At 44.0% G+C, this 26451-nt stretch overlaps 2 protein-coding genes across 3 annotated transcripts in view; both read right to left on the reverse strand.

Annotated features, from left to right (window-relative positions):
* Window positions 1–320: 320 nt before the first annotated feature.
* MRPL17 (mitochondrial ribosomal protein L17) lies at window positions 321–1457 on the reverse strand. Its single transcript, XM_027446381.3, has 3 exons — window positions 1208–1457; window positions 1056–1124; window positions 321–823 (listed from the first exon to the last, which is right to left on the reverse strand). The coding sequence occupies exons 1-3, from the start codon at window positions 1379–1381 to the stop codon at window positions 551–553; spliced, it is 516 nt and encodes a 171-aa protein (XP_027302182.1). The 5' UTR covers window positions 1382–1457; the 3' UTR covers window positions 321–550.
* Window positions 1458–3886: 2429 nt separating this feature from the next.
* CCBE1 (collagen and calcium binding EGF domains 1) overlaps window positions 3887–26451 on the reverse strand; it is a 93698-nt gene continuing 71133 nt past the window's right edge. Inside the window, exons 4-11 of one of the 2 annotated variants that reach the window (XM_038170386.2) lie at window positions 20884–21018; window positions 20007–20144; window positions 14951–15057; window positions 9656–9776; window positions 7541–7680; window positions 7403–7448; window positions 6856–6891; window positions 3887–5775 (exon numbers count right to left, since the gene is read on the reverse strand). In XM_038170386.2, coding sequence (XP_038026314.1) covers window positions 5756–5775; window positions 6856–6891; window positions 7403–7448; window positions 7541–7680; window positions 9656–9776; window positions 14951–15057; window positions 20007–20144; window positions 20884–21018 — 743 coding nt within the window. In that variant the 3' untranslated portion in view covers window positions 3887–5755. The remainder of the gene's footprint in view (window positions 5776–6855; window positions 6892–7402; window positions 7449–7540; window positions 7681–9655; window positions 9777–14950; window positions 15058–20006; window positions 20145–20883; window positions 21019–26451) is intronic. The other variant, XM_038170385.2, reaches the window with a different exon arrangement.

Here is a 26451-nt window from a genome sequence, read left to right on the forward strand (position 1 = left end):
TACTAAGCTCAAAAGTGACAATTTATTTCTGTCCATGTTGCCAACCTAACAACACAAGTCTAATTGGTGCTGCTGCTTTTAAAACTTGTTTCAGTGGTACTATCCTAATTTGTATTCAGCTCTGCAGCAACAATACAACCAGGCTGCGTTTCCACTGTATTTGCAGCCCTGAAGGTCTGCACACTGGCTTCTAGAGGACACTTCAGTTCTATCACAGCGGAGACACTATCCCAGTGTGTAGGAACAGAAGATGTAATAAACTCAGTTTTGGGGGAAGATTAACGCATGTACAGAGCAATATAATTCAAACAGAAGCAAAGTCACTTTCTAAACAGTTTATTTACACAGCAAGTATCAACCATTAGGGCTCCCAGCTTGATTTCCTTCCCTTGCTGAGTATGAAAGCACAGGAAGGGGCAAGTAAACCTCCAGCTTGTGCTGCTGTTGTGACAATTTAAGGCTCGGAATAACCCCTGCAACCTCTTGGGACATCTTCTGCTCCAGTGTGTGTGTGTGTGTAGGGGGTGCCACTCAGGGCACAGCGTGCTGCCTACAGCGGCGTGCCCTCGGGCAGCTGGGGGGCTGCCTGCCTCCGGCTGTCCTCCCTGTAGCCCTTCAGCAGCTGGTTGAGCAGTGTCTTGTCGCTGTCGCGGCGCGGGCGGACGAGCGGCGGGTAGGGGTTCCCCTTCAGCTCGATGACTGCCATCTTGGCGCGGTCCGTGCTGTCGCGGTTGGGGATTTGCAGCAGGCGGGTGTAGCTGCCGGGGTGAGGCTGGAAGCGGGGCGCCAGCACCTTGAACAGCTTGTGGATCAGGTCCTTCTCCTGCGGGGCGGCACGGTCAGCTCTGGGACTGAGAGGGGGACAAAAGGGAGCGGGAGGGGGACACAAAAAGGGAGCGGGGAGGGCACGAAGGGGATGAGGGGCACGAGGAGGGGAAGGGGATGAAGGGAAGGGAAGGGGATGGAGGGAGGGGAAGGGGATGGAGGGAGGGGAAGGGGATGGAGGGAGGGGAAGGGGATGGAGGGAGGGGAAGGGGATGAAGGGGGGTGCCTACCGTCAGCCAGAAATTCGCCATGCGCATAGCTCGCTCGTCAGTGTCCCCCCGCTTGGCGTAGTCGATGAGCTGAGGGGAAACAGCACCCGTTATCGCCTGATAACGCCCGGTGTGTGCCCCCCTCACCCCCCATCCCCGTCCCGTCCCCTCACCCTCTCGGCGTAGCCCCGCATCTCGTCGGCTCGCGCCCAGGGCGCCTCGAGCCGCTCGTGCCGCACCAGCGCCGTCACCAGGTTGCGCAGGAGGTCGAGGCGAGCCCGCGGGCTCGGCCCCAAGCGCCGGTACAGGCGCCCGTGGGAGATGGCGGCCGCCAGCGACAGCCGCATCCCGCCCGCCTGCCCGCCCGACCCGTCGCGGCCCTCTGACGAGATGAACGCTGCGCGCCTGTAGGGGTAATGGCGTCCCTATAGGGGTGGGGGGGCTCTATGGGGCATGGCGGGAGTTGTAGTTCCGAGCACCCGCCGCCATTTTCAGTCTCCGCCTCTGAGGCAGCGCCCAGCCCAGGGGGTGGGCTCTGAGGAGGGGGGAAGAGGAGCTGGCGGGCGCCATGCTCCACCTGGCGGTGCCTGTTTCCATCACAGGGCCGAGATGGGGCTCTGGGGGTTCAAAGCCTTCACGTTTATCCCGCTTTTTCCCCGTTTCCACACACACAAACCCACCGTGTCCTGTGGCACCTCATGCCCCCTCAGCCCTGCTCGTGCCTGGCTCTATGGGCCAGCTCCAAAACAAATCCTCAACTGCAGCTTAATTCCTCCCACTTGTTTCCTCACAGCATCACAGAATCGTCTAGGTTGGAAGAGACCTCCGAGATCACTGAGTCCAACTTCTGACCTAACACTAACCAGTCCTCCACTAACCCGTATCACTAAGCTCTACATCTGAACATCTTTTAAAGACCTCCAAGGATGGTGACTCAACCACTTCCCAGGGCAAAAAACAAAACACAAACAAAAAAACCAACACACCGTGTTTTCGTACGCAAGCGAAAGGATGTGTAACAAAAGCAACTACCAACAGCATAAGAAAAAATATCTTTGTTGTTGAGAATACATCATAAAATCACAATCATTTTATACATATTTTAGTATTTCATATATAAATAAAATGGCCTGTATGGTTATTGGAATGTGTAATAGGAACAAACATATGGATTTTAACGTGAAATTAACAAATTCTTGGACCCCACCTCATCTTCCATTGCTTCTCTGGGGCTTAACATATTAACTCTGAAATACTTCTCGGAAGAACGCTCCTCAAGCTGTGATGCCAACAATAACTCCAGGGATTATTGTAATTCCATTTACAATCACTTTTCCTACCCTTTTCCTGGTTTACCCTGACCATATAGCAATTTCTATGTGTCAGTATTTCAGCTTTGCAAGAAAGACTAATCCTGTATGTACCTGGCACAGTGCTGAAAAGAACATTTTCCAAGCTTTATGACTTTGTTAAACCTATTAACAACCAGTATTTTTCCATCACTACACACTCTTGCAAATGTTTCCATTAAATATATTTCCAATATTAATAAAATAACAAACTCTTTATTATCCTTCTGCTTATAACTTGATGTCTTAACATCAAAATAATATTTCTTTCTAATAAAATTATACATAGCATTTATATGAAACAACGTTGTCATGTGCATGAGCCTAGTAATGACTAGACGTGTAGATATTTCTACATTCTTATTTTGGATTCTTGGGTAGTTATTTTTGGAGCCACAGAATAATAAATAATTTACAAGGTAATGACTTCCCTCTCTCTGGTAACCAGGCTTAAAATTGGAAACGACTCCTCTGGTCTGGCTTTATAAAACTTTGGGTATGCTGAAGAAAACATATTTTTTTTCTATCTGAATGTCTGTATGTATTTCTCTAGAAATTGTAGTGAAACGTTTCTGATACAAAATGTTATGAAAGCTATCATACAATTAATGAGAAATAAAATTATAGAAGTCTACACAAAGATCTTAGCTGGATGCAGACAGAAGGCTGAACATTCCCAGATAGATGTGCTCAGAGGGGCTCTCCCTGCTGGAGGAATTTCTGTGTCTTGTGGGGTGGATTTGGCCTTACCCATGGTGTCCTCTCACCAATGCTGGGACACAACCAACAGCACTGTGGAAAGAGGAGTGCGAAGCACAAGGAGAAATTCAAGGAGCTCTTTCACCTTTTTATGGAGGAAACATGACTGCTGGAAAACAGCTCAGGGCTGTGAAAAAAACATGCAGACTCCAGAAAGGGAAGTTATTGAGCTCATCATTCAAAAAGGCATGTAAAAATGCACCCTACTTTATGTTTGCAGGTCTGTAGGACAGCCTCCTGCACTCAGAGTGAGGCATGTATGTTATCTACTTTTCTGATCCACTCTCAGAAGTTCCCTAAAGACTTGTGCCAAGCAGGATATTGTTGCCTTTCCCTGAATTCAGTGGTCAAGCTTTCAGTGTAGAAACTTCTCATTTGTTAGTTGTGGGAAAGCAGAGCTTAGAACACAAGTAAGTGCCTTTTTTTTAGAACCCATTTTCCTTGTGGACAGGGGGCAATAAAATGCAGTCTGTATGTAGGAAGCGAGTCGTTTAACTTATTATTTAGTGTCTGATGGTCCAAATAACTGCAGCTGCTAGTTCTGTTGTGGAAATCAACCTGATCCAGCAGGTCATGAGTGGTGGTGCTAAACGTAGCCAAGATTCACATAATTTGCAAGGATTACAAATACATAATTTGACAAATGTACTTATTGCATTTTCATGAACTATATCGTTTATACATAGTTGCCTGATTAAAAGTAAGAAAATAACACATACATGCCTCAGATTGCTGCCTTAGAGCTTTTTTTTTTTTTTTTTTTTTTTTTAATCTGCTCTGTATGAAACCATCCTTTCTTTGGCCACAAGTTCCTTCCCCAGGTCTCACTGATTTCCACTTTACTTCATTCACAAGATTACTTGGATCTGTAGCTGCTGGGTGAGCTCCTTCCAGAGGAGAAGCCCAAAGATCTTATGGTGAGAGCACTATCATTTTTTCTAAGCTTTACCAGTGACTTAGTCATTGCTTTGTAAATACTGATGTATGCGTAACGTGAAGAGGAATAAAGAACATTAGTGTTCTTAAAGCTAATGCCCTTGCTTGCGGCATAATGATAGTGAGGAGTTGGAAAACAATTACAAGAATTAACATATCCCCTTAAGATAATGTACAAAAGATACAAAATGTCTAGACAGCCAACTGTTTATACAACATGACCTGTTCTGGTGGGGTAGGGATTACACCAACTATCTTTTGGCCCAGAGAATATGGAAGGGGATCCAAACCTTTCCATATTATCTGAAAAGGGCCTGCTTATATTTTTACTGGTATTTATTCTACTAGAACATGCAAGCCATGAAAAACATGGCAAAATATGATTTTCTTTGCATTTGTAACATAGATAGGACCCAGTACTGAACATATGGTAGAAACAGCAGCTACACAGGTACAACACTGCAGTTTTGTGCTTAATATACTCCTTTATCTTCTAAGCACAGCAAAGTCCTCAGCAGCTGTGGAAATCCAAGAAAAAAAGAAAAAAAAAAGGAAAAAAAAAGGAAAAAAAATAAAAGTTAACATACATCATTTATGAGGTATGGTCTAACTTTGTGCATCCAATTTTCCAGTGTAAAAAAAAAAGGGTACTCCCTTTTATCCCTCTTCAGAAATACAGGATCCCATGTGCAGTACCTCACCTTAGCTATGCTCGTACCACTTGAAATGCTTTGTCATGAGCACTCCTGCACCTACCACTCCTCATATACCCAGCCAAATACACTGTAACTTCCGCATTCCAGTTCTGTGAATACCTTTTAGAAGTTCAGTAGATCCCCTCAAATCATTTCTAGATCAATAAGCAGTATCTTTATATCATTGCTTCATCATGTTTCTTGGCTTTTTTTTGTGCCAAAGTGGGGCATAACAGAAGGAGACAATTCACATAAAGCTGACCTCTGCTGTGAAACAGAGATCCACTTTTCACACTCTCCTAAACCCGGGGACACTAGCTGGAGATTTAGGTTCCATGGTATTATTCATTTACATGTATAAAGTAACCGTGGACCTAGGTATCCATTTCTGATGTTTTTCAGGGATGATGTTCAGCTACTCTCCTACCCCTGCAAAATCTAGGTACTGGGTCATTTGGACACAGAACTGAAGGTAGGCAGATGAGATGCTGTGGTCTGCCCCATTAACAATCGTGTGCCTTAATCCTGCTAGCTCAATACACTAAGAAGGTTTTCCTGATAGTCTGGATAGAATGCACAGTGCAGGCTTGACGGTATGGAATTACTGCAAGGAGGCCACCATGAACTGGGAAAGTTACAGTACAGGCAGCATGGTTGGGGAAAAGCAAAGAGAAAACTGAGAAATAATATATATATATATATTTTACATTGTCAGTGCATTTTTATAGTGAAGAACTCTAAAGGGGGTCTATTTGTCAGTAGGCATAGCTAAGGATGGGCTGCCTTCTGTATCCTGGAGTCTCTGGGTGATGTCCGTGGTTTGTAGTCTTCTCCGGATCCAAAATCCACTGTGTCATGATAGTTTGTAAATTCCTGAGGTAATGGAAACTCCTCTGTTGATGAATGAGTCCTGTGTCCGAACACTCTCTCTTGCAGCTCAGCGATGTCATTCCTGATGTCTGCCATCATCAGCAGTAAGAAGTCAAATGAACCTGGTGGGCCCTGCAGCCACAAGGTACGGTCATTAATCATGTTCCACTTTACTCTTACAGTTTTCAAACAGGTCAATATAATTGCCCTTGCAGGGGTGATTCAGTAAAACACTGCTTCATAACTATTGCCAGGAAATAAACACCTCTTTTCAAATCAACCTGATCAGGAAGCATTTTTCAAAAGGCAAATGTTTTTGTAGACAGAGTCTATGTTTACTAGGTTCTCAGCTCTTTGTTATTTAACAATTCATTTGCTATATCTGCCTCCTAAGAGCATTTCAACACCTCATGGGAGAAAATGACAGAGAGAAATCTTGGTTCCTTGTGTTCCTTCATATTAAAATAATAGAAATTACATGCTTAAAATAACTAGTTAATTGATAATTATTAATATTTATTACAATTATCTGGGGAATGCTGATGTCTGGAAGTTAATTTTCAATACATTAATCCCACTGCAGTCCATCACTTAGTAAATTTATTAGTAATTACGTTGTAGAGAATACTGCCCATTTTAATCTAATTTCAGAAAAAAATCATTTCTTTTTAGCTGTTGTCACACAGTAAAGTATACTATTTAATACTGAGAATATAAATCTATGAGAATTCTCTCACCAATGAGAAAAGACCGCAATAAACAAAATTTTAATCAATTTCACCTAAAACCAGATTGTAAATATTCATCCTTCTCTTGCTGATTTGCTCAAAGTCCCAGAGAGAGATGAGAGGCCATATTTTAAAAGGTTTGAGAGATCAAACTCCCACTATGAGTGAAGCTGAAATGTACTAACTAGCACTTGGCATGGGTTCTTGTGTTTCTGCCTGCTGGAGGGTGGAGGGGCACTTACTACTTCAGTGTAGCATCCAGTGAGGGAGGAGGTGTGTAGGAAAGAAACTTGGATGAAAAAGAGTAGTTTCTTTCTTTTTTTCCAATAACCTTTTCTGGGTATGTAAAGTGTCATTCACTGTGATTTTGACAAAGGAAAGTTTTTTTTTTTTTTCTTTCTTTCTTTCTTTGGTTTCTTTTGGTTGGCCTGCTAGTAGCCAGCATCACTTTGCTGTGGAATTGCTTGCTGAGAGCAATACTTACAGGTATCCCCTTTGGTCCTGGTGCACCTCGCTCCCCCTGTAATCAATACCACCTCAGTTAGTTTGCTGTGACTAAAGGAAACCAAAATAGTAGTTTACCTTTGCAGACTCACTGGCTACAGATCTAGAATCATCAGCGTTTGCTAACTTTGCTTGCTGAGAAAAAGAAATGAAAAGAAATGAAAAGAAAATGAAGTGGGAACAAATATATCAGGAAGAACACAGGAAATTGCCACTGGCTCTAGTGGGAGCAGAGTCTGGTGCTTTTGATATTTCTCCTAGACAGTAACAAACAGACCAGTTAACAGGAGAAATTCACAAAAGACCAGTCTAATGAAATGGGCTAACACATCAAAGGAAAGAAAGCCGCTTGAGAGCCTGGCATGGCTATTATTTGCAAAACTTAAGGAACATGAAGCACAAAATTGGAGAAGAAAGGCAAGAGAGTGGGACATTTTCAGTTTAGCAAAGGACATGTGGTGATAAAAGGGTGTGACTGCAAGTGCACAGACCAGATGTGCATGTGCCTGCCTTGTGGAAAACAGTACCTCTCCTCACCTTGCTGCCATCTCTCCCTGGTGCTCCTGGCGGTCCCTGCAACAGAAAAGAAAGTGTTCACAAGGACGTGACAGGTTGTGGAGCTGAGGCCAACCATGCAGTGCATGACAGGAGGTGAGAATACTGACCACGGGGCCCCGTCTGCCCTGCTTAATATGGGATATGTCTGGAGATGGGCCCATGGGTCCCATTGATCCACGGGGGCCTGGCTGTCCGGGAGGTCCAGGTGACCCAGGAACTCCTTGACTCCCTTTCGGTCCTGGAGCCCCTACAATCAACAGCAAAGGTTACCTGCCAGGGAAAGCCTTCAGGACACTTCATCAGCACGAGCAGTGGGGACTGACTATTTTTTGAACCACCCAATGGGCTTGTTGCCTTAACACACCCAAATCCACAAATCCACAGCAACACAAGCAACACAGCAGTCATTTGAGACATTACTCTTTGTCACAGTGGGTACAAGAGATCTTCACGAAACAATTAAACTTTGTGTGTTCAAATGAAACAAAGATCTCCACTGCCAAACAGTTCGGGACACAGACCAGAGGTGAAAAGAAAAGCAGAAAAGCCTCATTTTCACACAAAGAGAAAAAGGGAGAAAGAACAAATCACATCTGAGAAACATCTCATAAAAAGAAAGCCTCAGAAAACTCATGGAAATGTTGGGTCAAAGCCATCTACATGACTGGCACAGAAGCAAACCCTTTTCACCAGTGGTTTGAACCTCTCTGTTTCCCAGGACAGCAGCCAACATATTAGGGCAAGAAAGGCTCTGTTCTTGCATTTCACTTTATACCCTTTTCAGCTTCTGCTGGTTCAGCAGAGAATGTTAGTTTTTACAAGGCACCAGGCAGCAAAATAGAGGTTTATATCAAGAGAAACACTATGAAAAGCAAAACACAAGATAAGGCACCTTGAAACAGAATTTACACAAAACAAAGATCATTAAAGTGTCACTGGCTGAAGTGCTTTGTAATTAGAGGGGGGAGCACTTTCTTCATACTGAAGGCACGTGAAAGACACAGGAAATGAAAGGCCGAGAGCAAAAATGGTTCAGCAGGACAGAATATTTACAGCAAGGGTATTCATAAGGAGTAAAATTAAGTTCAGTGATGAACCTCTCAGACTCCTCCTGAAGACCCAGCCATCCCGTTGCTAACGGCGGGGCAGGGGAAGAGGTCAGCGGGGATGGTTTTCAAGCGGAACAGAGAATTCTACAGTACCTTGGACAGCTCAGTCATGGGGAAACCAGATGGAAGAAATGCAGAGTCAGGCCTACGTTAGAGAGATTGCAAGATGGCACAATGTACATTTCAGAGTCTGATGCAGAGTCTCTAACCACAATGTCCTTGCACTTATGTTATACTGAAGACTGAAGATACTCGTCCTCCAAGAAAATGAGATAAAGACTCAAAAAACAAAGCAAGACTGCAAAAGTGGGGATAAAAGGGTGGGCAGTTCAGTAGGTAGTAAATCAAACCTAGTATGAAGTATCAGCTAGTCCTCAGTAAAGATATTCCAGAAACTCAGAACAATAGTAAAATTCCTTGAATTTATCACTAACCCCAAATCAGATCTGCATTCAACGGATTTAGCAAAACTTTTACTATCACTGGCTGCAGGTTGCAGGGTGTCTGGCTTAAGCTAGAGCCTTAGGAACTCTCTGCTTTTCTCATTGTTTCAGTCTATACCTTAACAAAGTGCAGAAGGTGTGAGTGGAGTTTTACTTTTCTTTTCAGATTCCTTTGAATCTAGAACACAACATAAAACCAAGAAATGAATCCTTGCAGAACAAGACAAGGAAAAATAAAACAGTTGGCACAAACCTCCGCAAACTGAAAGCACATTTTCTGCTCTACTAATGACAGTGAGCTGAAGTAATAGGTATTTCTGAAATGAAATGGAGAGCCTTTAAGACACAGTTAAGAAATGGGAAATGACATCTGAAGCAGGTGAGATATCCCTGGGAGAGGGAGCACTTTAACACGTACAGGACAAACACAGCTTGCACGCCAAGAAATACATTGAGACTAAGAAACACAATGGAGTGATGTTAGACAGTTCACAGAGGCTGCCTGAATAATGACTGCAAAGTTTTTCTTTTTCAATTTATTGCAAATGCCAATATAATCATAGCGATCAAAATATGTAACGCATGAAATCCTATCATAATGAAGGCTGAGGCTTATTATTTTTACTCATGGCACTATTTCACACTTACGTCCCTCTGATCTGTATCTTACCTGGAGGACCTTGTTGGCCAGGCTGGCCTGGGGGGCCAGGGATATAAGCATTAGATGCAAGCACTTTTTCACCAGTGATGTGTTTGCTAAGATCAGCAGCATTATTTGGTAGCAAAGCAACCTGCCAAAACCAAAAATCACAGTAAGGCCTCCATCATTCATCTGGATAAACTGCATTCTTGATTAAACTTTAATGTGGACAAATAGCACATTTAAGTGCTTCAGGAAAATGTAAAGTCTTTATCAATATCTGCATTTATACTAACACTGTTCTGGATCCGTTAGGATTGGAGGATCCTAGAGATGATCCACACTTCATGCATCTTATACCTGAAAGGTAGCCCAGGCTTGGGAGATACTATATGGAAAACATGGCACCCTTTGATTTTAAGGCATTTATACCTTCGGGTACTTTCCTTCCCTTGGGGTCTGGAGCCAGTACCATGTTAGAAACCCTGATGTTTCCCATTAGGCTGTTCACCTTTCAAGTCATCATGGAAATACTGCAAGTCTATCCAAATGGAGGGCAGGAGAAATTCAGGAGAGATACAGCAACAAGTTGCCAAAAACTGAAGGCTAATAACTGCTTGGATCTTCTCAGAAAACCCATTTTTCATTATGTGAATTTTCCTCTATTCATTCACTGTGCTTCCTCAGGCCAACATTTGTTCAAGTTCCCAATTGCTTGCACAAGTCCCTACATTTTCATAGGTTTCAATAGGAGAACAAAATGCTTTGTGGATCTGGCCCTGTAACCAAGCCATTTAACCCAATGGATGTCTGCATCTACTCTGCATAGAGATACAAGGCACAAGCAAGTGAGAATGCAAGGAAAATTGCATACTGTGGTTTAAAATGTCATTGTCCATCAAATATCAGATTCTGCTTGCCCAGATTGAATGTATTTAATAATTAACCACATTTTAAAATATTCTGCAAATACTTAGTCTCTGCAGAGACAGCTGAAGGGAGACAACAAGCCAGAAGACCAGTCTACAGTGAGGAAAGAAGTTTATTAATAGTGAATGGCTGCATGTACAGTTGGGAATTTTGCTCTGCCAAAGAGAACTGAAAGGATATTTCAGCAATACCAGGACAGATCTGGGTCAGCTTTGTTGCTGCCCTGAATAAACTTGGCTCAGTGGATTCTGCAACATTTGCGTGGAAGAGCTGCATTAACTAAAATACATGATGACTCCTGCTGTCTGGTAGTGCTTTCAATTAGCTATTTGGAATTCCCTTCATTGGACTGTTCTCAAGGCTCCTACTTGCTTCTGTAATTATTTGATATATGTCCTCCTGCCCTTATTGCAAACCTAATGTTTGTAAAGCACTGAAAATATAACAAAGCCATGCACTTGCAATACATAATGTAAGTGAGCAAATTTCTTTCGGGAAAGTAGTTATTAGTGAAGAAATGCACTTTATAGGGCAGCCAGTGTTGGTTGCAGCTCTGGGTTAGATGCACCAGCACAGTTCTGAAGGAAGAGAAAGTGAGGAAAGAACATTGGAAACATTAAGACAGTTCCTAGTGGCACTTCTGAAACACTATCTTGGTGTTTCAGACTGGGATGCAAAATGTGATGACAGGAATAGGAGGATTTATCATCCATTTGTGACTTGGGCTTTGGAGAGCATTGCAGTTCCAAGGGCAAGATGACTGCACTATATAGACATTAGGCAATGTGATGCAAGTCTCATAGGAATTTGGTAGATTCACTCTACCTCCCCTGTAATCTGTGGTTGGATGAGTTCAGCACTTCACAGAAGTCCCACTGGGTGTGCTTTATGTGCTTGCTCACAGAAGTGGAACTCCTTACTTTCTGCTCACACAGAAAATTGAGATCCAGCGTACCTACTGCTTCGGGGTGGGCCCTGTGCGCTGTCATCTTGGGTTTTCCAAGGAAAAACTCCACTTATCAATGACCCCTCAGCCTGAAGCATGGGACTGCTGCAGCTAAAGGGCTGCTGCATGGGTCACAGCACCTTGCATGGAATTCAGCAGCTGGGGGCTGTCACAGCTGCGTTGGCCAGCGACCAGCCTGAGGAGGTCCCATGGCCAGCTTTGGTCAGCACACTATAAATGTGAGACCCTGAGAACATTATATTTTTGGGGAAAAAATATATACATATTTGTGAGAATATTTTCAGTGTCATTCGTGAGACTCAAACAAGGATCACTTCATCTCTTCCAGTTTTCCCCAGCAGGAACGCTTATTCATGCTGAAGAACAAATAAGTGTTTCTCCTTGGGGGTGGCAGATTAATTGATCTCCTCTGGAGAGGAGATCCTCTGGAGAGGAGATCAATGTATGTAAATTTTGGACCAGATCCTACTTGGGGGATCTTTTTCTTACTGTGTAGCCCCTGCTCCGTACAGCTCCTCAGATTATATTGCAAATGGCCAGTCTGGATTAAAAAGATGCATTTAGTAGCAAAGATTCATTGTGAAAATGATTTTGTAGTATATTCTCTTCTGTTGAGTGAATAAGGTACTGACTTGTTCCGGCCAGCAAGGCTGTTTCAACAAATAACTTAGTAAGTTAAAAAAAAATATTAAAAAATCACATAGCTGCTGTGAAAGCATCTACACATGCTTCCCCACTGAGTCAGCTGGACTTAAGGCATATACTATGAGTGCCAAAATACCCAGGCTCTGGTCTAGCTCACTGCTCTTTGATATTTTCTGGCCAGAAAATGGCTGTTACATACACTGGGGCCAAGCCATGTGTTTTTGATGTTGACTCACATCCTCTCAGGGACTGGCTATACTCACTAGCCTAATTTCTATTTCACCTTTTAACTGAACCAAGATTGTGATCCAGAGTGACCTTGGCGTTCTCTGTCCATAGCTCCAAATCTAAATGGCCCTTGAAAAATAATGTTTTTCCATGTGCGTGCAAATATTAGTAAGAATAAATTTTAAAGAAAGACAGTGCTAGACACAAGATTCCCATAAGTTCGCTGTTGGATGTTGCATCTGGTATTTTGGGTGGTTTCTAGGCAATCTGTGGTTTAGATGACTTTGACAGAGCTTGATAGGAGAGTTGTGGAATTTTACCACAGATTTCTAATTAAGATGTTTAAACACATCTGTGCAATAGGATCTAGCAAAGCTCCAACTCCAAGAGCTGAACTGCTTACTAGACTTCTTAAAAAATCATTGGCTGCATGTCAACATGCCAGATATCTTTCCCCTACTTCTCCAGCTTCTGCTTTTCCTCCTTCATGCAAGGTCTGAGGTCAGACTAGGGCTGCCCCCAGCCCCCAGTAAATCAAGAGGAGAGTGTGTCCCACCGGATAACCAAGTGAGTTGACTTTCTGTTCTTGATTGTTGAAATAGCATATGCTGGATTTGGAATTGATGGTGCAATCCCCCCCAAAAGGTATTGCTGCCATCACCTCCTTCTTTTAATATGATAGCTAGTCTGCTCTCCAAAGGTGGCAGGGACTTGAGTTCAACCCCTCCTTTCCTAAGGAGAACCAAAACTACACCTCCCACCTCCAGAAGCACACCCTGCTTTCCAGTTGTAGGGTTTGCTGGATTGGATCCTTCTCAGGCTCTTCTGCTAAACATAATTTCACATAAAGTTCATAGAATCCCAAAGCCTTAACCACAAGGCTAAAGACTTATTCCCATAAAGTGTCTCTCTGGCAGGCAGTAATGAATTTTTCTGAACAAAACAGAAAAGCTTTTACCACAGATACAGAGAGGCGTCTTTCATAGAAGAACTTGGCCACAGGGAGTGGCTGGTGAAACACAAAGGTTTGTGTCTCCTTGGGCTGAGGAGCAGGGTGAGGCCAGATCTCCTCTCTGCATGGGTAAAAGCTCTCCCTGCTGTGGGGTAAAAGATGCTGAATGCATCTGGGGATTCACCTCTTCCTGCTCTGTCTGTACGAGGCACAACCCAGTTGGCTTCCTCTGAGGATGCCAAATCGATCAAGTCCCACGAGGAAAATACCTGGGGAAAATTTAGGCTATGGACCATGATGGGAATTAGCTAAGAGGCAAGAGCAAAGTGCTTGGCATGGCCACAGACACCATGCAACAAGTGCACACAACAACAGGTACCAACAGCGTTAGGCTCCCAGGACTGCGTTTGGAATAACAGGCACCTAACGGTGGAAGCCAGACACATAAAACTTTCCATTAATCCAGGCCATTAGTCTCCACAAGTTCTTGCAGCAAACTAGTTGGCCAACAGCATGGTCCCAGATCCCAGAGCGGTGCGAGCCTGCTCAGCCTCACCGCCTGCGGCTGGACAGGCAGCCGCTTAGCAGCACCGCTCCGCTTTAACCCGCCTGCTGTTTGCTAGCCGGGGCTGTTTAAAAAACAGAATTTCTGTCACACGTGGATATCCATCCACATTTGTCCCCATACCTGATACAGAAGCAAAATACGGAGCAGATTCCTTTCTCTCCGTTATACATTACATTAATGAGCAATATTAAACGCAATGAGTGAGTATGCCAAATTACGTTTTTATACAATTAAAATAAATGTGCAGCCCAGGGGAAATGATTACAGCCTGTCAACATGAATTGCTTAGACTGTTACTGCAGAGCATTTCAGAGAACCTGAATGTTTGGAGGAGGCCTCACCAGAAAGGGCATTACACCTGTACCTCTGCACATGGCTCTACAGACCCTGTGCTGGGTCTCTGGGTTATTTCAATCTTACCAAAGTGCAAAAGGAGGCCACATATAGGAGCAAATAAAGTTAAAGGTCAGGGGAAGTTTTAAAGTGCATTATATACTCTTATACGAACACGGATGAAAACAAACGAAAAAAAGTCTTGTGGCTGAGGGATTTTTCTTTTCTAAAAAAAATCAAAGCTAATGTGTCTGCTAGTGATGTTTCTGTCTAGCCACACACCTCCTATTTGGCACGCATCCTGTATCAACACCCTGGTAGTGCAAAATCATGTTCTCCCACGTTCCCTCATCAGCAGAATGTCTTGCACTTACATATACTAAAGGTGGATCGAGTCCAAAATCCTCTGCATTCAGAATGAATGAAAAGCTGAGGACAACACAGCTTGCCAAGAAACCTGGGCTCGGGCTGCGATGGGTGTTTGCCAGACCCTGTTACCGTGAGCTTGCTTAGAAATCTGCTTACAAGCAATGCAGAAGCAAAAGGAAGAGATGCCATTCCTACACGACTTTAAATCATGCTGCCATCATCTTTATGGGCACAAGAGCCACATGGCAGTGACAGCTCTGAGCACTTAAATTTGAACTCAGTTGTCATAAAACACGGAGGTCTCATAACAACACAACTGATCAATGTTCATACCTTTTGCTTCAGCTGTAAAACTGTCTGCTTTATTTGATGGAACTCCTTACAAGAGGCACAGCATGTCCCTGGTTTCGCCACGCTTTCAGATTTCTCAGGAAGCCCAGCTGAAAGAAAGCAGTTTCCAATACAAATATAAAGATCCAAGGGAAAGAAAGTTCATAATGTAATTGCAAAAGCAACTGGAATCTTGAAGGTTGTTGCATTTCCCCAGACTGTGAAAAGAAGAGGCAGTCTTGCCATTATTAATGCTCTGACTGTGAGTTGCTGTGTAAGGCTGAGCAATTTTGCAGGGATAGCTCTGAGCTCATTTTTAAAGCAGCTGTTTCCAGTTAATAGTCCCTAAAGATTTTTCTTTTTTTTAATACCTGAAAAAGTTAACACCCTTTCTTTTATCTTTGCATTTAGGGTAGGCTATTCCTACAGATCTGAACTGATTTACAGTGCCCTGAAGGGCAAATTTTCATACCCTATAAATTACAGTAAACCCCCTCACGACGCGGTCATTTCATTTCACTTTGCACAAACTGTTCTTTATCATCTCTGGTCATTCCTCCATGTGATGTAAGCACCCTGACCAGAGATGGGGATTGAGATTAATGATCGGGATTTAAAGCCACATGAGAGAACAGGTCACACCACTTGTTACTACACAAGAATCCTTGAAATGATTCAAATAATAAGAGATCTCACAAATGCTATTTTTGTGCCCTTTTTCTAGTCCCATACACAGGGAATCATATCTACACCATAACCAAACAAGCACTGTTTTAACAAATATCAGCTTAAAGAGAAATGTGGCTTCTAAAACACAGGGTAGCATATATTTGCAAACTCTAGGTAAGCTTTTTTTTTTTTTTTTTTTTCTTTCACATATAGTTGTTGAGAAGCACAAAGCATATCAAGGCTCTGCACGTGATGCCTGGCTTTGTATGATGTTACCTGTAAGGGTTATTGGACACATTTGAACTCTTTAGAGTGTGTCCTGTAATGGAAAAACTCTGCAGCTGCTCCTGGTTAAAGCCGATAAATCTTCAAAGTCTTCAAAAAGTATTGACTACAATGTACTTAGGTATTACACTGTATTTTTTTCTTGGGTCTACACTTCATCTTTTCATAAATGTGTATTGATTTTGATCTGCAACATTTTTAATACAAACAGAATTTTCTACTACTAAAGATGTGGTAATTGACTTTAAATGTTTACAGGGCCCAGCAAGGAACACTGCTGCCATCAGATGGCCACCTATGGACCATTAATGAACAAATTTAGGAAAAAAAACACGCCAGCTACCTGCTCCTAAAAATGCAGACCAATGGCATTGCAATAATCCACAAAGTCCTCCATATTTTATTTATCATGTGTCTGACAGTGAGTATGCTGCTTTTTGAGCTCCCCAGCACCTCTTTATAGCACATGGCTTGGTAAATACCTGAACAGCTTTCTGTACCTTGTTTGGATGGCTCAAAGTTTATTGTTAAAAAATACTCCTGGAGCTTTTCCAGTGACCTCTACATAAAATTTAATAGATTTTCACCAAATTATGTCTGTGCTGTCTCCAAGATAATTCGTTTGGCTACAGCATCTCCAAACTTCATATGGTGATATCTGAACGTGCAGCACCTACTTGTTTCCTCATTGATGCATTTCTAATATTAATTATTTTGATTTTACTTCCTCCAAAGCCTTTTTGCCTATCCCTGATAGAATAGAGTCCACATTTAGGGTTTTCCCCTTAAGGAAGAGCTGTTATGATGCTGTAATTATGACACCTCTTGATATTTCTACAAGGTAAGTCTTCTCTTGACCACAAATCAGTACTCTGCCTCTCTCATGGAGTTCTTTACCCCTCTCCAACTTTTCAGCTTTCTTTTATAAAAATGGAATGTTTTGACATGTTCACTTTTGGACTTGCATAGGATTTACAGTGACACATATACAAAGACATTTAAAAAATGTCCTTTTCAAAAAATTCCCCTCCGGATTGTTTTCGGTACTAGTTTAAACCAAAATTTCTTTTTATAGGTATCTTACCAAACAGGGTCCCTCATAAAACACACACATTGTGTTAAGAAATGTTGCTGACAGCAACATGCAGTCATAGGGAAAAACTGCCAGAGCCTCTGCTGCTTGAAACCTTAGGAAATCCCGCTAGAGTCAGTAGAATTATGTGCAGATGAAGGAGCGGTGAATTTGGCCTCTTGTTTCATTACAAAATCCAGTTTACCTTCCAGAAGGATGTGATACGCGGGTCTGTTGATAAAACAGGGCTGTGACATCCCATGGAGTTGAACATGTGTGTGGGGGGCTCAGCTAGTGTTTGGAAAACATCATTCCAGTGAGATTTCTGCAACCCCAGTTGGACTGATTTATCTGGGGAAGAAGTCCAACAGCGTCACATAAGCAAGTGTGAGCTGCGTCCCAGGAGAGAGGTGGAATCCCCCTAACTCATACCAGACAGAAGTGTTGATTTACCCAGGGAAGGAGTCATCCATCTAACACTTGCTCTGCCCCCATCCGATCCTGTATCAGGACCAAAATATGAATAAAGCCAGGATAAGGCACGGATAAAGCCAGAAGCCACCTAGGACAGGCCAGAGGGGGCAGGAAGCAATTAGACGAGAGCCTCCCACGCACGGCGCAGATACTGAGGTCACCTACCAGGCCAGCATTGAGCAAGACACTTACATAACCTGATTTCATTGCACTAAACTAAAATTATTTCAGAGAAGGCTGAAGCCAGCCTCATTTTAGGAAGGGTTTCTGAAGCATCACGGGTGATGCTCCTGTCCTGATACGAAGCCCCATGGCGCCTATTGATAAGAGATGCTCAGGGCAGAGCGGTGTGCTTTCTTTGCCTCTGCTTGAAGGCTCTGGTTTGCTGATGCTGGAGGAGAAGGAGATGCTGGCAGGGAAGAGCTCTGTGGGGAGCTGTGCTGCGGGCAGTCTGCATAGAGGCTGTTTAGTGGATCATCTGTGTTGTATTATCTGTGCTCAGCCTGCTGAGACGGTTTAATTTGCCTACTTCTGAGCGGGTAGCTGTATTGTCTCTGTCAAATGCAACACGACTGTGGATGCGAGAAGAATGCTCCCTATTCTAGTGCTCCACTAACAAATCCAGAGCACTCACTCGAGCCCACTTGTTGTAGCTCAGAGTAAAAAAAAAAAAAATATCCTGGACTGCAGCCTTCAGGCAGGACGAACACGTGAGTAATAATTCCCCAGGAAACAAGCAGCACGCGTAAACCTGAAGAGAGAGAGACCCTGCATGTCTCTCGCAGTAAATCACAAAATAAAATTTAATTGTCCCAGCCGCCGCGAGACACAAATGATGTGTTGCTTCGGAAGTGGTCAGGCCAGCAGGCGGTGCCACGAAGCCAGCATCAAACCCTGCGGAACGGCGAAGGGCAGGCTCCTCGTCCCTTCGTGCTCCTTGTCCTTTCGTGCTCCTTGTCCCTTCATCCTCCTCGTCCCTTCATCCTCCTCGTCCCTTCGTGCTCCTCATCCTTTTGCACCAGCACGCTGGCAGCCTTGGTATCGTTAGCTCTGGAGCCCAGCAGGGTGACTGAAAGTGCCCTTCTCTGCTCCACACAGCCAAATTGGGAGATGTTTGCAGAGATGGGGGGCATTTCATTCCAGGTTAGCTATTGGGACTGATGTCTTTATGGCCCGTGCAGTGTAAAATGTCTGTTTTTCAAATATTGGAATGACTTCCACACTTGTGAATGTCCTGAACTGTTGGTTATCTGGAATGCTTTGGACATTACCCTGTCAGGAAATTTGAACTAGCAAGAAGAAAAGTTAGCTAAAAAAACTATTTGCAAGAGGGTTATTTATGTTATGCCTATTTCCTTAATGACCCCCATATACTTATAAGAGATAAAAAAGATAATAAAAAAATGAAAACAACAAGAAACAACTCATGTTAATGGAGTGGCCCAGATACACATTTTCAGAGGAAAATCAAAATTATAAATTGCTTTGGCCATCCAGTGGGATTTGAAGCACCCAGTGATATATGTGCTCAGGCAATAACAGATGAACCTATGGCAAGTTGCCGTTCATCAAAAGCATATTTTTTGTTTTGTTTTGTTTTTTCCAGAGCACAAGTTGTTCTCTTTCTCCCTCCTTTTTAAATTACTGTATCAGTATTTAATCTGCAGGACTATAAGTGCTGTAATTTAATAACTGGGATGAGGTCAACAACTTTAAAATCATTTACACACAGAGCACATTTATACTCTGAAACCAAGTGAAAAGGAAGAACAAGCCCTTGCTCTCACCCTTTTCCATTGCAAATTACTTTCAGTAGAAAAAAAAAAAAAATTGACCGCAGTTATGAGAGACACAAACTAATTGCAGGTCAGCAGAATTCAAGCGTTACTCAACATAATTTAGCTATTGATTCAAATAATGCTTAAAAATACATGGAATTCCCAGGCACTCCTCCTATGAATGCCTGAGTGCTCAGAGGCACCAACCACCCAACCCATGGCCATTTGCTGATCTCAGACGTGGGCATGTAAATGCTGACTAAACTCACTGATATTTAGTTAATGGATGGAATTAATGACGGGTCAGCACTAGGCAAATTTTATTCTTGTGTCTCTGGACTATCCAGAGCTGGGATAGTCCAAATTGATCTGGGAGGGAAATAAGGCTTGTAGCTGTTGTGTGATCCAGGAGAAATGGTCTAAACAAAGCTGTAAAGGCGAGTTTCACTGTTCAGACACTCTGCCTGTTGAGGGTAGGATGTTTTCCACAACCTTCAGAGTATTTCCACTTTTTCCTTACAGATGTGACTTCTGCCTTACTTAATGTGTGTATGTAACTCACGAAACAGTGGTGTTTCCCAGGTTCCCAGGTTTTTCCAGCTTTCCCACGACCACATCCAGGCGGCTGTTGAAGATCTCCAAGGAGGGAGACCCCATAGCCTCTCTGGACAACCTGTGACCCACCACCCACATAGTACAGAAGTGCTTCCTGACATTCACATGGAAACTCTTGTGAAAAATGACCTTTGGCCCAAGACCTTTAATCCCCACTGGCATATACCTTTATCTCCCTTGGTGCACGTCCTGCCGTCCTCCCCACGGGTGTAGCCTTCGTGGCACTCGCACCTGTAGCTGCCCATGGTGTTGATGCAGATCTGAGAGCACAGCGTCCCATTGCTGGTGGCACATTCATCAATATCTGGAGAGGAGCAAGAGTTGGAAATGTCCTGAAGCTGGAGGTTTCTGACCTCAAGTGCAATACAAGACTTCCTTTAAAGGTATTGGGAGAATCGGGGTTTAAATAAATGAGTAATTGCAGCACTACTGCTGCTTCAGGCTGGAGCTCTGTGCAAACTGCAGAGTTATTAACACACCATACATTTTATCTGTGAGCACCATGTGACAGTTTCTTTGCATGAAATAGGTCACAAGCAAAGCTCGATCCTGCAGACCTTGTCTCCCTGGCCCAGCAAACCCTGCAGGGCATGGCTACTGAATCAGGGGATACTAGCCACATGAGCAGCACAGGTAAATGGAACACCCTGTATTAGATACTTGCCATCCGAATCAAATCCCAAGGATTTATTTTCCTAATGAGGCAATGTTATAGTGCCTTGAGGGTTATGGTTAAAATCATGTCCCTCTTCTCAGGCCAAGGCTCCAAATGCTGCTCAAAACCCACAGGAGGAATTAATAAAGGGAAAATTACATTGGCATGATGCTTCAAAGTGCTTAGGTGCATATGGCTTGTTTTAAGGACTACCTGCCAATAATTTCAAGGGTATTTAGACATCTTAGTTCTGGGGACCAATCCTTAGCATAGTTAAAAATCACATTTAATCTGTAATAGGGAAAAAAAAGAGAAAGGCTTCAATCTAAACTGAAAGTCCTGAAGAAGGAGGATGCATCATTAACCAGAGGTAAGCACTTTTACCCACCCAGGCAATACGGCTTCTCTCTGTTCCTGTGCCTCTCCCGGTCGTAGCGATACCCAGGATAGCAAGTGCATAAGACCCGTCCAAAATTATCTGTGCACTGCTGTTCGCAAGGAGCTTCAGCACAGACATCGTAGTCTGGAGAGAGACAGACGTGATTAGGAGAAACACCAGTGGCAGCAGCTGGATGACAGTATGGCAGCAAATATTTCACCTCTGTCTTTGCTAATTAATAAAATTGTGCTACATTGTTTTTAAAGGTTGAGGAAACCTAGAAATGAAACGCTCACAAGACATAAGCAGAGAATTACAATAAAACCGTAATTGCTCATCACCGCTTCACGGTAGCTGAACTATTTCTTAAAATTGGATTTGAAGCGAGGGGCATTTTCCCAACTGGCAGAATTTAAGAGCTCTTCTCAGAAATATTGTTACCTAAAAGCTTTTTGCTGTTTTCCTTACAAATTTTTAAGTGCTGATATCAACATTTCCTATGCAAAAACACTGTAAAACACTGTGAGGCTAGCTGCCAAATCCTGGCAGAAAGTATATCATGAGGAAAAGTTAATTAAGATCATACAGTAATTGTCCAAACCCAGCTATAATCCTCCCAGCTAAGAACACTGTTACAAAACCATCATCACTCTTAATAGCAGCAACGTGACGATATGATAAGTTGCTGGCCAGGCTGCTCAGTGAATTCCCAAAAGACTTTCTGAGGTCCCACTCTGAAACCCCAAGGAGGGCTGTTTCTGTTTGTCTGTTTCTGATTTCACCATTATGCGGCAGTAGAGCTGAAGGCCAAGAAATGGACAGTGGAGCAAAACAAGGTCTGACCCTTGCCCCTGCCCTGCCAGAGGCAGGATCTGGTCCCTGGTGCCAGGCTGGCCCAGCCCCCTGCCTGCATGCAACCACAGGGTACATTTTCTAGGAGAAGAAAGGGGCTGAAGAAGCATCCAGCCTCCAAACCAGCACAGAAAAGCTTGCTGAAGGTCAGGTTTTTTTTGTGAAATCCAGTGGTAGTTTATGCGACCATTTCAGAGGAACATCATCCCACTCACAGCGATCCACCTTTTGTTGCTGAGCATCACCCTCCGGTGACGAGGCACCGGGGGGTCACAGCAGAAGAATCCTGTCCCTGCTCCAGAACTAACACAAACTTACATGTACGTGTTATGACTGAATTCCCAGCAATGCACTCTGTTTCCATACACACGATATAAAATAATTAAAGCCCCAACTCATTATTGACTCATGCTAATGACTAGCAGACTTCTCTGGGTATAATGACTTTTTCCGAACAGTTACAATGAACTAATAGATGGAAAAGCAAGTGAAACCACATTTGCTGTATGGAGGATCTAGAACACACGTGGAGCACTGGGGCAAAAGTGACAGTGTGCCAGGGCACAGAAACGTGCCAAACAGGGCTTAACAGGCTGCTGTGGTGCCAGGACCCCTGTGTCACATCAGAGCCCACTTGACCAAAAAATGTTATTGTACCAGTGCCAGGCATTTCCCCCCTGGTGCTTGATACTTTCTGAGGAACAGGCATCCTTTCTTTCTGTTGTACTCCACAATGGTGCTGGCTTCAAGTCCTGCCACGTCTGCGGTGCTGCAGTGGGGATGGCAGTGGGACCACAGTGCCAGCAGCCAGGGTGGAAGAGTGCAGAGCCTTGCCCAAGCTTGGCATAAAAATACAGCCATTGCTTTCAAATATGACCAACCTGGGGGATAGTTTGGGCTTTTCTGGTAGTGTTGGGGCTGCAAACTCCTCTTACGTTTGGCACTAGTAATTGGACACAGATATAAAGGATTCATGGTGTGTTTTCACCTGGGTGTGGTTTCAATTTTAATTTTCCACTGACATAAAATAGGTTGATTAAAAAGAATGGGCCAGTGCAGCAGACTTTGCTCAGTGCCCTCACTGAGCTGAACATGTCTGCTTCATAACCAGTTGCCTACACAGATGCTGGATTTGGCCTGTGTCAAAATTTGGCCTGTTCAGAGTGGAGGCAAAATTAACTCCATCCTCACTGGGTTTCCATGAATAGATGTGCACTAACAAAATCAGAAAAACAGGCAAAGCTGGAAGGAACCACCTTCCACCCAAAGCAGGATTAGCTACATGTAAACCTGTCCTAAGACATCCAAGCAACCTGCATAGAAAGCCCTCAGGGATGGCGGTGCCCCACCACCATGCTGTCTATTCCAGAGATGAAGTAGCCTCACTGATAGAAAGAGTTTTTTTTTTGCCAGTGTCTGTTCCAAATTCCCCTTAAAGCCATTTATCCTTCTCTCCTTGGCCATGAAGAAGCATTTACTTTCCCCCTTGGAGCAAGTTTTCACATACTTAAAAACTGTTATCATCTTCCCTCAGCCTTCTTTTCTCTAGACTAAACAACACCATTTCTTTTTAATCTTCTCTCTTTCACCATTTTCCACGTAAATACTCTTTAAGTATGGTTTTTGCATCCACCTCAGCAGACTTCCATCAAGACATTTGCTTCGTTTGTGCTCATACAAGGCTAGGGAAGGGCACAGGAGCTAGAAATGCTCCCAAGAACTCCCTGCCACTTGTTTGCACACATTAACCCAAACCACACAGCGGCTGTGGCAGGTCCCATGTCACTGAGCTGTGTGTCCCCAGGGCTTTGGTCCCAGGTAGTGTGACACCCTTGGGGACAGTCCTCACTGCTAGGACAAAATTGGGCACAAGGTGCTGCAGCTCTCAGCTGTGCTGCAGCACTTCTGCGTGCTCTGCTGAAACAGGGTGCAGGCTCCCTCCCACGTCCAAGCCCATTTTCTGCCAGCCCAGTCTAAGAAATGTGGTTTGAGGATGAATCAAAGCCACATGATGAGGATAAGGCTGTTTCAGGCTTTAAGATAACATGAAAAACTGTAGCAGAGTAAAAAATGTCCCTATGTAGGCTTCCGCAAATTCAGGAATGGCAATGCAACGTGGAAGATTGCACCAAGGAGGTGTCTGAAACAGCATTAATGAGGAAAGAGCAGGTCTGATTAGCATTTGCCTGCCATAGGGTAGTTTGCTGTGAATTAGTCCACAGCCAAAAAAATCAATGAACAAACCAGTGATGGGAAGCTACACTCCAAGGGAGATTCTTTAGACTATTGCTCTGCTTTAATTTGGGGGATGCTGCAAGACAGGAGCTGGCTGGGGCTTTCAGCTTTGCTGGTCAAGCAGAGCAGAAATCAGACACAAGAGGCAAAATCCCCTCTGTGTTTCCTGAGGATCGTTGATCCCTGCTCTTGCAACAGAAACCCAAAGAGAGATGCTGAGACCTGAGCAAATGAAATGTGGGACCTGGGGGTGTGGACTTGGGCTCACTGGACTGCACTGATCGCTGCTGCTCTTCAAAGGCAGACAAGAAGTAAAAGGACAGTGACCAAAGATGGGCATGGAAAAAGACACAACCTTTGGGAAAAGAGTCTGTTCAGATAACAGCTGCCTGAGGAGGAGGTCGGTGGGCGCTCTCCTCTAGCCCTCTCCCAAACCTCCTCCCGGCAGCCACCACTGAACCGCAGAGAAGACAAGGCTGGGATCATTCCTCCAGGCTTTGACTTGCCAGCACTGGATTAAAAGGTGCAGATGTGCTCTAATAAACTCACATCTGCAATGCATTTATGTGCCTGTGTCGAGATATGCATTTCATACAGCTCCTCTGTCAAGATTATGCCAAAACAATGTGTGAAGAGCCAAGTGATGTATTGTAGCAGAGTAAACGAAACGAGTGCTTCACTGAATCATGTTTCTAGTCCCTACACCGAAGGCCCAGACTGCCTCAGATGTTATTACAACTGCCGTGGCCTGTGAAGTTCAAGGCAAAATATAGATTGAGCTGAAAAAGGGAGGTGGAGATATAAAGGGAGGGAAGCCACAGCCAGCAGAGAAATCCAATTAATGGCAGAAACGCTCAGGTTACTGAGATGTAGTTATTAGGCAGGATTAAGTGAAGTCAGTGGGTACACAGTAAAAGCTGCTTTCATAATCACCTAAAACCTCGAGAGATGAAAATTAGAAGTGTACAGTAATTTATTGCCATGGCTCTCACTTTATTTTTCCTCCTATTACTTCTCCTGCTGTATCCATTATCTTTAGTGAAGAACCAGCATATAAAAACATTACAATCGATAGGAAAGCTGGAGGCCAGGCTGTAGAGACCTGGCTTCCTTCCACCCTGAAAAGATTCAGGGCTTCTGCCTCCTACGCATGAACAGTTTTGTTCAGACCAGCACAACCATCTCCTCCAAGTGTCCATCTCGTACTGCAGCCATCGTGTCTCATTGCACACACCAAGACAAAATTCACTGAAAAAGTGTGGGCCAAGGACATCCTTGTGAGCACCAGTGATGCCCAAACCCTATCCAGCTCCCCAGGGCCTGGGTTGGCACTGTGAGCTCTTCCGTATGGAAGCAGCAAACGTACAGTTTCTATTTTGAGATTATTATTATTGTTATTATTATTTTTTGCAACCAGTCTGCAAGTGTTCCCAGCCAAAAGTAAAAGAACAAAGTAAAAAAAAGAAACAACAGCAGGATTGGAGATTGGGTTATGATCCCTGTTGGCTGGAGATTGCAACCCAAAAAACATCTGACTCTCCCAAGCATGTTAATTTGTCACTTTTCTTTCCAAAACATCACCGTCTCAAACTGACAAGACTCTCAAGTCAACATGAGGTTTTCCATATGTCATCAAATAGAAGAAGGATGTGTTACCACAAACCATTTTCTTAACCTGCTTTCTGGAGGAAACAAGGTTTATTGGCTTGTTGTCCCTGACCATTTGTTTTGCCTGACAGTTCCTCCGCCCACATAACTTCAGAATCAATTTCATCCAAATCGGGCAAAGCGCTAGGAGTGACGACTCACATGGAGCGGTTGGCTGGGCAGACCAAACAGAGGTCTCCACCACGGTTAAGGCAGGCAGACCTCAGCCTTTTTCCTAAAAGAGAGATGCTATCAGTGCCTCTGAGCATTGGAACCCTGCTATTGTAGTTGCAAAGCCTCTGGGCAGTCTGTCAGGAGGGGAACATTTCCTTTTCACCATGGCATGAACTACCCCAAGTAATTGCTGGCCTCCCTGTGCCCCTGCTGACAAGAAGGCTGTGCCCATGACCAGGAGAGGAGCTGGAAGACAGATGCCCTATGGCAATGCTCTCCCCTTGCTGGCATCTTCAGGGAACAAGTAACCAAAGGCAGGACTGACCCACCTAGTCACCCTGTGCGCTTCCAAGCCAAAAATCAGCTGTGCCAGACCATGGGGTAGCCAGGGAGTGTGTGCTTCTGGATGCATGGACAGCCCCTGCGTGCACAGCCAAGAGCAGCATGTAGCCCTGTGCTTGCACCAGGTTGTGTTACAAGATCTGTTCGGCCACATGTACTCAGGGGAGGATCAAGGCTTGGCATGCTAAGCGAAACTTTTGGAAGAAGCTGATTCTTTTTGTTTTCCCAACCGTTTCTTGGAAGCAATTCCCCCCACTGATACACGAGGTACAGCCCAGCCTGTGGTTTTATCAGGATGCTCTTCCAAACCAGCAGTGCAGAGAACAG

Source organism: Anas platyrhynchos, chromosome Z (genome assembly GCF_047663525.1).
Source record: "Anas platyrhynchos isolate ZD024472 breed Pekin duck chromosome Z, IASCAAS_PekinDuck_T2T, whole genome shotgun sequence".
In the NCBI taxonomy this organism is placed as follows: domain Eukaryota; kingdom Metazoa; phylum Chordata; class Aves; order Anseriformes; family Anatidae; genus Anas; species Anas platyrhynchos.

What these genes read in the sequence shown, in the direction of transcription:
- MRPL17 (XM_027446381.3), bottom strand. Translation starts at nt 1,381, where the DNA reads ATGCGGCTGTCGCTGGCGGCCGCCATCTCCCACGGGCGCCTGTACCGG. An exon ending in TGCGGGGCTACGCCGAGAGG is followed by an intron (nt 1,125 to 1,207) that starts GTGAGGGGACGG and finishes GTTTCCCCTCAG; the next exon opens with CTCATCGACTACGCCAAGCG. An exon ending in TGGCGAATTTCTGGCTGACG is followed by an intron (nt 824 to 1,055) that starts GTAGGCACCCCC and finishes GCCGCCCCGCAG; the next exon opens with GAGAAGGACCTGATCCACAA.